General features: G+C 37.6%; 1 protein-coding gene across 1 annotated transcript; it reads right to left on the bottom strand.

The window, feature by feature from the left end:
- Nucleotides 1–130: 130 nt before the first annotated feature.
- On the bottom strand, nucleotides 131–11259 carry ssbp1 (single-stranded DNA binding protein 1). Its single transcript, XM_079656040.1, has 7 exons — nucleotides 11171–11259; nucleotides 9693–9763; nucleotides 9533–9590; nucleotides 9296–9436; nucleotides 5192–5279; nucleotides 1480–1568; nucleotides 131–928 (listed from the first exon to the last, which is right to left on the bottom strand). The coding sequence occupies exons 2-7, from the start codon at nucleotides 9714–9716 to the stop codon at nucleotides 885–887; spliced, it is 444 nt and encodes a 147-aa protein (XP_079512166.1). The 5' UTR covers nucleotides 9717–9763; nucleotides 11171–11259; the 3' UTR covers nucleotides 131–884.
- Between the last annotated feature and the right edge of the window lie 285 nt (nucleotides 11260–11544).

The following is an 11544-nucleotide window of genomic DNA, read 5'->3' as shown; positions in this document are numbered from 1 at the left end:
GTGTATTATAGCAACCATTACATGGAAATTAACCAACAGTATTGACATGATAGAATCAGTCTCGGCCTGGGGAGGAAATGACAAACCGATGAGAGATAACAACTGACAAAAAAAGTGACAAAGCAGAAAACAGGAGTAGACAGAACATAAAAAGCAAACAATGTTCTGTTTTAATGCCCTATTCAGGGTTATCAACACAAAAACAAAATGCAGGAGGAAGGGAAGAAAATAGCTAATTGAATTGAATGCGTTTCCTGGATGCTTGTCTCTTTCTTTTCTTACTCTAAAGAGTTTCAATCATCCACATATTTCTGTCCAGTTAAACCACCTTCTTTCACAAGAGATTTGCATAAAGAGAAGTGCAAGAAATACATATAACACAGATACAAGTCAGACCAGTACAACAAATGCTTTACTTTGTTTAAATAATAACCAATAACATTGAGGCTGAAGAGATGTTGTATTAACTAATGCAAAAATAATCATTCCTTGGGGTCTATGATCCTAAACGTGAGTGAGAGTTGCTCTTAAAAGTGTGACAACTTCTACAACCTCTTGTACTTTTTTCAGTGTATTTTCACCTCTTTAACTATTATTTCAACACTATCTCACACATCAAACAGGGCCTGAGATGTATCCTTGTGACATTATTGTACAGGTAGCACAATGAAATCCTAATCAGTGTGTCTTTTGTACTTCACAGGTGGGTTCTTTCTGCTTGTCTTGATGCTTTAAAGTCAGCAGGAGGTGCCACAGTCAATGATGCGAGTGTCGCAGTATATCCTTTACTTGGTTAACTTCAGGTTCCCAATCTTATTTTTGTATAAACAAGAGAATAAAAAGAAGAATTTGTCTTGTTGGGTGGAGACAAAGAGGAAAGGGCTTCAGGATTTTTCTCTAACGTTGTCACTCAGAAAGACGATGTTGTCTGAAAAAGGGAAACAAATCAGTTTTCTAAACAAATCCGACATTAGAAGAATTTCCCTAAAAATGTAAAATTGTCTGCAGCCTTCACGTTGAACAGTTAATTCAGACTTTTAAACCCACATTTACATTTCTAAATTTTGAACTTATAAGATCTGACTTTTATCAAACAGTTCCGACATCAAGTGTTAAATGACATCATTTTAACAAAGAATTAATCCAAATCCTGCACTTTCTGCAGATTTCCAGAGTGCATATTTAACAAGGTAACTCTGATTTATTACCCCACAATTCATTGCAATATGAACGTGATGTTGTATTTTTGGCCCAAAAAAACGAGGTTAATAAGAATGTGTAAACAACCACTATTTACAACGTGATAAATATTGAAAGAAATGCTTTAACAAACATGTAGAAGGCGTTTTAATAGAGGTGATCGTAATGCATTTGATTATGCAGCATACACTTTAAAAGCTGTGCAATGTTATATGTAGGCTAGGGAAAATGGCCAACATATTAACCAATACAAGGACTTTATATCTGTTTGTTCCATACCTGCGATGATGGTGGTGGCCTGGCGTCTGACTTGGTTCTTGTCCACGTATTCTCCGTAGTCCAGTTTCCCCTCCACCAGGATCCTGGATCTGAAAGAGAATGTCCCGATCAGTTGCATAAAGGTAAATCTTTTCCGAGGTCAGGTTTGGCAGAAGTATATAGTGATGGCAGATTTCTTTTACTATCTTGCACTTGGAAATAACACTTTGCTAAAAAAAAGGCAGGGCACCGAAATAAGGGGCTTGTATCTAAAACCTCAAACTGGAATGAAACTCTAACCGGAAATGACCTAAACATATTACTATTCTATTGCAAAAAAAAAAATGTTATAATGAAAAACAATCCCAACAAAATTAAAAATGTAACACTTTAGTTCAGTTTTAGACCTTCACATCGAGTAAAAAGTAAAACTCCACAGAGAAATCATCCACTTTGGACTAAAGTGTCAACTATATGCATGCTATAAAAATAAATACTCTAACTACCTCAAATTACATTTTATTAGGGCTGTCAAGTTAAGGCGTTAATAACGTGTTAACTTCAACTGAAACAAAAGAAATGACGCCACTAATTATTTTAACGCGCGATAAACGCATGTGTATTTGTCCTCGGCCCGCCCCGTAGTTTCAGAGCCCAAAGGTTTGACGTTGTTGTTAGTTGGATGGTGGGAGATTCTAGCGAGAGATATGGATACAAAAAAAAGGTGTTTTAAACAGCAAGCCAAGCACACAGCTGATGCTGACAGCCCCGCTCCCGCCCGCTTGAAAGTTTGCCAGGGAGACGCCTGGACAACAACAGCGATAGCTAAATGGGTGCCTACAGCTTAACATTACGGACGACGAGGGGCTGCGTTAGATCATTCGGATCGTGTCGACTGCACATCACAGCGCATTATTTTGACCCACAGTGGGAACTTCAGTCTCATGCTTTGAATGTTATGAAGACAGAGGAGCGGCATTTCGCCGACAACTGTAAACAGGCTTGTCTGTTTGAGCAACTGGCTCAGTGCAAAAAAGTAGACAGGGTTGGGAGAGTGTAAGAGAGAGAGAGGCTCCAGGTTCTTGTGTTGAGAATATTCAGGAGAATATTTGTCATTGTTCAAATGATAATAAACAAACATTTGCATAAAGCATATTTGTCCACTCATGTTGATAAGAGTATTAAAAACTTGGAAAATGTGCGATTAATTTGCGATTAACTATGGACAATCATGCGATTAACCGCGATTAAATATTGTTATCGACTGACAGCCCTACATTTTATACGACAATATCAATATTCAAGTTCCCTGAATATCAATGTTAGACTGTTAATGTATAAAAAGGCCAGATGGGAAAATCTGTTCTTGGTTACAGAGTTTCTGTTAGATCTTTTTTTTGCCGGCCAACATTTCCGTTAAAGTTTCAATCTTCCGGACAAAATTAGAAAAGTGGCGGTCAAAGGTCTTCTTTGTTATTTATTGAGCTTTAAAACAAATTGATAACGACTATATTAAAACAAACTAATTATAGTAGATTAACTACATTATTCAAAAGTGTACAGTAACTTTGGATAATAAACCGAGCCTCTCTTTTCCTCCCTCCCTCCCCTGACAGCCCGTCTGTGTCTGATGCGGCTCACTGATCCAGTAATGAGTGACCCGGGCCGAGAGTAAAGAATAAACATATTTATAACTAGTTTATAATAACTGGTTCCAGAGGTAGATAAAATAGCTAAGTGTGTTAGTTCTAACTTGAAGTGTGTTTTGCTCTGCTCACTGGTCCTTTACAGCGGACAGAGCTGCATCATGTAGAGCTGCAGGTGATCATAGAGCTGCATCATGTAGAGCTGCAGGTGATCATAGAGCTGCATCATGTAGAGCTGCAGGTGATCATAGAGCTGCATCATGTAGAGCTGCAGGTGATCATGTAGAGCTGCATCATGTAGAGCTGCAGGTGATCATAGAGCTGCAGGTGATCATAGAGCTGCATCATGTAGAGCTGCAGGTGATCATTGAGCTGCATTATGTAGAGCTGCAGGTGATCATAGAGCTGCATCATGTAGAGCTGCAGGTGATCATGTATAGCTGCATCATGTAGAGCTGCAGGTGATCATAGAGCTGCATCATGTAAAGCTGCAGGTGATCATAGAGCTGCATCATGTAGAGCTGCAGGTGATCATGTAGAGCTGCAGGTGATCATGTAGAGCTGCATCATGTAGAACTGCAGATGATCATAGAGCTGCAGGTGATCATAGAGCTGCATCATGTAGAGCTGCAGGTGATCATAGAGCTGCATCATGTAGAGCTGCAGGTGATCATAGAGCTGCATCATGTAGAGCTGCAGGTGATCATAGAGCTGCATCATGTAGAGCTGCAGGTGATCATGTAGAGCTGCATCATGTAGAGCTGCAGGTGATCATAGAGCTGCATCATGTAGAGCTGCAGGTGATCATAGAGCTGCATCATGTAGAGCTGCAGGTGATCATGTAGAGCTGCAGGTGATCATAGAGCTGCATCCTGTAGAGCTGCAGGTGATCATAGAGCTGCATCATGTAGAGCTGCAGGTGATCATAGAGCTGCATCCTGTAGAGCTGCAGGTGATCATGCAGAGCTGCAGGTGATCATGCAGAGCTGCATCCTGTAGAGCTGCAGGTGATCATAGAGCTGCATCATGTAGAGCTGCAGGTGATCATAGAGCTGCATCCTGTAGAGCTGCAGGTGATCATGCAGAGCTGCAGGTGATCATGCAGAGCTGCATGTCTCTGTCAGCAGCAGCTGATCTGATCTCTCTCCCACGTCCGATTAGACTTCTCTCGCGTTTCTGTCCATATCGATCCGATTTAGCTAGTTCTGGCTAATGATATGACTGCCTGCTGGCGCCTAAACAATAAGCGGTGCTTGGCAACGGGTGTGGCGGCAAAGTATAGCGCAGCATTATGCATTTGTTTACATGAGGGGTCAACATTTCCGCTTCAGGATAAATCTCTTTCTCCACATTAAATGTTAGACATTAGAATGTACTCTTGTCTGTCACAGAAGTGGCGCAACTGATGCGGTATTGAGGGGAAATTATTTAAACCGGAGAGATTTAGATTGGCCGGTCTTCAGCATATTTGGCCGGTCATAGTCCGGTAATTACCGGCTAATGGAAACTCTGTTTGGTTATATTTAACTTTACTCTTTGAAATGTAATTTCTATATCTGACAAACAAAAAGGAATATCATTACAACGATGTGAAAACATAAAATCTAAAAAAACTGCCTGCAATGGTTTCCAAACAGGAATATTTCACGAAAGAATCTCTCACTGAAACACATTTATATCATTCCACTGCTGTCCATCTGCCAAATGAAGGTTTTACAATTTCATGCAAAACATTTCTAGATTCCTCGCTGACAGAAACCAGCAGCTGTATAAGCACAGGCCTACAGTGGATCATCCTGCAAGAGATTATCTTTGTACGGAGGTTTTTCAGTCTGTATTTCTGTTATGAAACTAAACCACAGGAATCTTCTGTACCCTCAGATAAATGTAACCACAGCTGCTGTTCTTTACAAGGCGAAACTACATTTGTATGTAGGACGCTGGAAATATACATTTAAGAATAGAGTATCACTCTTAGAGAAGCAGTGTTGCAGACATCACATTGTAGAAACCCCCTTCGGCTTGCTGTACGGTATAATATTAAAAAAGTAAGATAACTTAAATAAAAAATAAGTAACCAGTCGTACCCTTTCTTCACGTGCTGGTAGGCCACGTCTCTCAGACCTGGTTTGAATATGGACACTCGATGCCATGTCGTCTTCTGACTGATGTCACCTGGAGACAAAAAAACAGCCCCTCATTAAAGATGGACAAAGTGCATTACCAAAAACACAGAAAAAACATCTTACTTATGATGTGGTTTTATTAAATGTGCCAAGTGCTAGGACTGTCTTAGGGAAGAAAGCTTTTAGTTGTGCAGCTCCACTAACTTGGAACAGTCTGCAAACATGTTTAAAACTGAGTACTTTGGTTCCCCTGCATCATTTTAAAACTCGGCTGGGTGACATGCTGTTTGATACTCATGGTACCTGTCACTGTAAATAGATTTGTTACATGTGTAACCAATGTGCTGCAGGTCACCCTTGAAAAAGAGATATTTTGATCTCAAGGGGCTTTCACCTGGTTAAATAAAGGCTACAAACCAACAAACACTATAAAAATGGTATTATTTTTAAACTGTATTAATTTAGCACCCTAGAGTTGTAGCTCAAAGTGCTTTAACACAAAGTAAAGAAACCAGAGAATAAAAAAAAAGAGATAGAAATGTGTGAAATACTCCAACCTAAAACAAGGAAAGACTCAACATTTAAAAAAAAGAGTGACAGTTATCAGTGACAGAAATCCCATTTCTATACGTTGTTGTATTTTTTGACAATGTTGCTTTAAATCACATTTTATTATACTATATAATGTTATGCACGTTTTTTGATATTGGCCAATAATAAACTTTCATAAGAATTGTTTTGTTTTTAATCTACTACCGTGTACATTAGGACCCGTCTGATCCCTGTTGAATAATATATATTTTTAAATCCTGCACATAGGATATCAGCGCTTTATGATCTGTTAAAGTCAACATTTGAATATTATTTGGTAGATAAATACTCAAAATCTCAATCACCTTTGATTTTCATTAACATTTTCACCCAGACAGAAGCATATTCTGATTAAACAATAAACTTGAATGATACTTTACTTTGTTAATCACGATTTGAACAGCGTCACTGCATAAGAGTCTTCAGGTATTCTCAAATTAATTAGTTACCTTTTTTGAAAATTAAATCAAAGTCCGAAGCCTAAACTGCAACTTGTTTTTTAGAGTCATGTGGTAAAACATGAAATCACACGGGGAACGGTACACGTGAATTACAATAAGTCGTCTATCGAAGTTTATCATTTACTTTGAGAAAGATGTCCAGATCTGGTGAGAGGGATTTCTCTTTAGCTTGTACCGTGAGGTCTTTCACCATCATGTCCGTTTCACAGAACAAACTGAAACCACTTCTCAGGTGTAAGTCAGTCTTTAATCTGAGTTTGTTTGGATCATGAATGTGGATTTTTTTCTGTATGTGCAAAAACATTTAAGAGTGTAGCAGATTTGAATCAACTTGAAAAGATAAAGCTACATAGAATCTGTGTGTGTACACTGTACACCCATTTCAGCGTCAAATTAAAACCCTGCAAATGTGCATACTGTCATGCACTAATTCATTCATACCATTTATTTTAAAAGCCCAGAACACCTTATAACAACAAATGTATTACCAGCTATTCATATTAACTGATTGTATGTTTTTATCATGATTATTTTGTAACACTAAAATATGTTATGTTTACATGAGTGGTTTTGTAGATGAAACAAAAGATTATGTTTAAATTTAAACATTTTTAAGAGTATATTCATTAAATAAAATCATTCATTTTAACAGGGTTCCTGCAGGTTTCGCCAACTCAAATTTAAGACTTTTTAAGACCACTTTGAATAGAATTTAAGACCTATTTCACGGCAAGAAAGTATAGGAAGTAAAGAAAATTGCTATGAAAGAAGAAATACGTCCCATAATTACTTACAAAGTAAATGTATTCATGTTCAACATAAGAACAATGACTGAACATAACAGCACAGAACTGTTAGCGTGTTAGACAAAAAGTGTGTGTGTGTGTGTGTGTGTGTGTGTGTGTGTGTGTTCGGGCTGTGCAATTAATCGTATTTTAATCGCAATTACGATTTTGGCCTGCCACAATTACGAAAACATAATTGAAAAAAAGATTATATAGCTTTGTAGGTTGTGACAGTGCACTACAACATATTTGATCTAATTAATTGTAGTCTAATTTACTTTTATGTATCATATTTATATATGTTTAGTAGCTTGTGGAAGTGCACTCCAAAATATTTGTTGATCTTGTTTATTGGTATTTATTATTTTGATATTATTTATTTAAATCTATCATTTATTTAATTTATTTTTGTATTGGTTTTTCAGTTGAATTATACGTTCAGTTAAAAAGATACTGTTCAAATTATTATTTGTTTTAACATTCAATAAATGTGTGTTTTCAAAGTCAATGAATAACTGGATATCAATTATTGACCAAAATAATCGTGATTATGATTTTTGCCATAATCGAGCAGCCCGTGTGTGTGTGTGTGTGTGTGTGTGTGTGTGTGTGTGTGTGTGTGTGTGTGTGTGTGTGTGTGTGTGTGTGTGTGTGTGTGTGTGTGTGTGTGTGTGTGTGTGTGTGTGTGTGTGCTCTTGTTGAATGAAATAAGTGTGTGTATTCAGATCCTCTACTTGAGTCAACGTTCTAATACCACATTCAAAATGTTAAGTTTGGGTAAAAACTACTTCTGGGTGGTTTGATCTCAAGGAATGCTTTATATAAGATCATCATATTTTTGTATATTTGTCACACATGGGACATTTTTCCAATAACTATGGACATTTCTAACCTTTAAGTAATTCTCTGATATTCTTCTGACTTTATTCACACTTTTATTATGCTTCCTACTGCTGGAATGTTTAAAGTTGTGCTCATTTGAACTCCTTTATATGATGTTTTCTAGTTCTGTAGCAATGCATTATTTCTATATGATCATCATATGTCTGTTGTTTCACTATCCTGTGAGAACAATGTTAATCTAAAATGTCCACAGGTTTCTCAGACAAACAGCCCTGTTATCAACTTTGTGACAATGCATTATCCAGCTGATGCAGATTAAGTGGATGAACTACTGTACTCTGAAAAGTAAGTGAAGCTGTGGAGTAAAGATGTGTACTGGTGTAAAGTCCAAGTACCTCAAAATGGTACATAAGTGCAGTACCTGAGCTGTCAAAGCCATAATGTATATTAATAACAGTGCTGCACTACAGCTGGAGTTTTATTCAAAGAAACAGGTGAGTCTTTATGCAGGTATGCTGAGTGTTATAACCCTGGAGCATGTGCAGAGCAAACATCTGTGTGTGTGTGTGTGAATGACAAGACCTATATTCAGAGCTCTGCTGCCTTGGCTACAATCTTTCATCGTTGCTGTTGTATGATAGGTGTTTAACAACGGTATTTAGCGTCTACAGCACCTCCGCTTTTAGGGTTGACGTAGACCCAAACGTTACCCGGAGGTCCCCCGGTGTTGTTGCGGGAGCTGCTGCAGTAGCTAACTCTGCAATAGCTAACGCTACATTAGCAAAACAAACGCAAATTTTATTTGCAAAAGGTGCGGTGGGCTTCAAACACGTTCCCCTCCACTGGTTTCAACCAAGCACTAAATTTGAGGTTTTCCAACCAAATACGGTTGAACTTACACTTCCCCATATTTATTTGTAAGTAGATTCGAAGATACATGAGTTTCTGACTGCCGCTAGCTGAAGCTTGGTTGCTAGGTTACTAGCTGGGTGTTCTCCAATAAGGGGCCGGGGAAAACAAAGTTAGTGATTACTGGTTCCATGTTGATTTATTTCAATACAAATTGTTGGGGGGAACTGAAAGGCTATTACCGTACTGGTTACTTTGCAGCCCGGACATTTCCCTAAAACACATTTAGACGTGATCGCAACACAGAAGTACCTTTCAAATCCCATCATTTTTAAGATCTTCTAAATCATATTTAAGACCTTTCTTATTTTTTTGGTCATATTTAAGACCTTTTTAAGGCCTTAAATTAAGATTATCAAATTTAAGACTTTTTAAGACCCCGCGGGAACCCTGTTTTAAGCATTTTGCAAACTTTTGAGGCTTAAAGAAACGTAATATTCAGTAATTATAGCCCTGAGTATCACATGACGTTTTACCTGTTGTGCTCGTCTCTCCCTCTCCAGAGCGCCACATTTCATTGGTCGCTATTGAGAAGATGGTGACGGGGTTACGCCCATCCACCTGTCTCATCACCGGGTCCTGACCCACTCGGCCCAACAGCTGCACGCGGTTGATCGCTGGAATAAAGAACAGAGACCCTCATCATTTGAGCTTCAGCTATTAAGAGGCAAGTCAGTGTTGTTCTCTTCAGGTATACAAGAACGTTTACTCACATCTTTCCAGGATAAGGCTGGTTTCTGTGCTCCTATATCTCACCACCTGCCTGAAGATCTGTGGAGGGAAGAGATCAAATATTTACCGTTGTAAAGAAGAGAACAGGAAAAGGTTTAAAATACAATAAATCTGGTTTAGTAACCTTCACTTGATGCTCACCTGTGCAGAGGCATTTCTCAACATCTTGTCTGCGCTGCACAGACAGCTCTGAGGACTTTTAAGAGAGTGATCTGAACAACAAAAAAGCAAGAAAAATCGAATAAAAAAGAAATGCAAGGAATTCACAACACTGACATTAATGTAAAGTTTCCTGTTTTAAACTATACAAACAAGAAAGGCCTTTTTATTTACCATAAATAATATAAACATTAAATACAATTCAAAATTCAACACCTGAATAAAACAACCATAATAAGAAGGTTTTAATGCAGGACTGTTGTATTAGACTGCATTACCTTTAGCTAGTTGTACCTAATAAACTAGCAATTGAATATTTAACAGCACAAAGAGGTATGAAGAGGAAGCAATCTTATGCAATACAGGTGCATCTCAATAAAGTGGAAAATCGTAGATTAATTTCCAGCGTTTATTTATTTGAATCTTGCGGATTGCAGTTTACAGCTAATGAAATCTCATATTTGAATATTACCTCAGAACAATACAAAAAAAGATTTTTAAATATATAAATGTCAGCTTGCCGAAAAGTATACTCATGTGTATGCACTCAGTACTTGGTTGGGCCTCTTTTAACATGGAATACTGCATCACTAAGGCACGGCATGAAGGCGATCAGCCATTGGCTCTGCTGAGGTTTTATGGAAGCCAGGTTGCTTCGATTCGTCTGCATTGTTGGGTCTCGTCGTGTCTAATCTTCCTCTTGACAATACCCCATAATGGCACACGCCCAGACTGTGAAAAGTACCAATGCCTCCATGCCATGCCACATTGACGCAGTCATTCATGCAATAGGAGGCCCAACCAAGGAAAATAATTCACTGTGTTAAATTAATCTATATAATATGCGAGTTTCATCTTATAAAAATTGAATTAGTGAAATTAATTTACTTTTCCATTATATTAAAATGTGTTGAGAAGCACCTGTACAATCTGATTAAAGATATGTGAACACAACACAAACATCTTATACATTATTTGAGATATTCATATATCTGCACATCCTACACAGCTCTCGTTATAAAAGTTATGCTTTACATTTTGTGTATGTCTTTTTTCTGTTTACAGGACCTCATATTTGTGTTGAAATATTCTAGATAGTGAAAACATACTTAGCAACAAACAAAAAGTAAATTAGCATATTTTTGAATGGAGTCTGGTGAGATTATTAGCTGCTACAGATAAGTCTGCTCAGTGTTTGTGGGTCTGTAGAAAGATCTATATACAGTCAAAGAAACAGATAATGTGAATAACAAAATGTTTGAACGTCAACTCAAAGTCAAAGCAGCAACGAGGCTTCTGGGCTCTCCCGCCATTAGGATGGAAACATGAAATAACATCCTTTAGAAATTCACGTTTTTATCAAGGTGGTTTAGTTTACAGCAAATAAACACTGAACAAGTGACAATTTTTAGGTAGAATATGAGCCCAAAAGGACAAAAGAGAGCTTATTTAAAACTTACCGGGTGCAACACTCCAGAGAAGACTTCGGTAACCTCACGCTGTTTCCGGTCCGTCTCTGAGATAGGTCCGGCAATATACCGGAAGTTGACATGGTTCCGCTTTTGTATTTGTTTATTTGTCATAACGAATATGATATGAATTACAGACTTAAACTATTATATAAAGCACACAAGTTAAGTTTAACTAAAATGATTGGTTATAACTATATATATATATATTATTTACATATAATATACTATTGATGGGTTTGCCTAAGCAAATCATAAATGAAGTTAATTTATCTGTACATATTACGAAACACATAACCTTGGTTTTCTTGCATCACATGATGTCACATGTATACACAGTTAAAGTTGATAAACGGGATAATATA

The sequence above is a fragment of the Notothenia rossii genome, assembly GCF_949606895.1.
Source record: "Notothenia rossii genome assembly, chromosome: 10".
Taxonomy (NCBI): Eukaryota; Metazoa; Chordata; class Actinopteri; order Perciformes; family Nototheniidae; genus Notothenia; species Notothenia rossii.
This window is presented reverse-complemented; position numbering and strand designations above follow the sequence as displayed.

What these genes read in the sequence shown, in the direction of transcription:
- ssbp1 (XM_079656040.1), bottom strand. Translation starts at nt 9,716, where the DNA reads ATGTTGAGAAATGCCTCTGCACAG. An exon ending in GGGAGAGACGAGCACAACAG is followed by an intron (nt 5,280 to 9,295) that starts GTAAAACGTCAT and finishes TTTTGTCTCCAG; the next exon opens with GTGACATCAGTCAGAAGACG. An exon ending in TACCAGCACGTGAAGAAAGG is followed by an intron (nt 1,569 to 5,191) that starts GTACGACTGGTT and finishes ATTCTCTTTCAG; the next exon opens with ATCCAGGATCCTGGTGGAGG.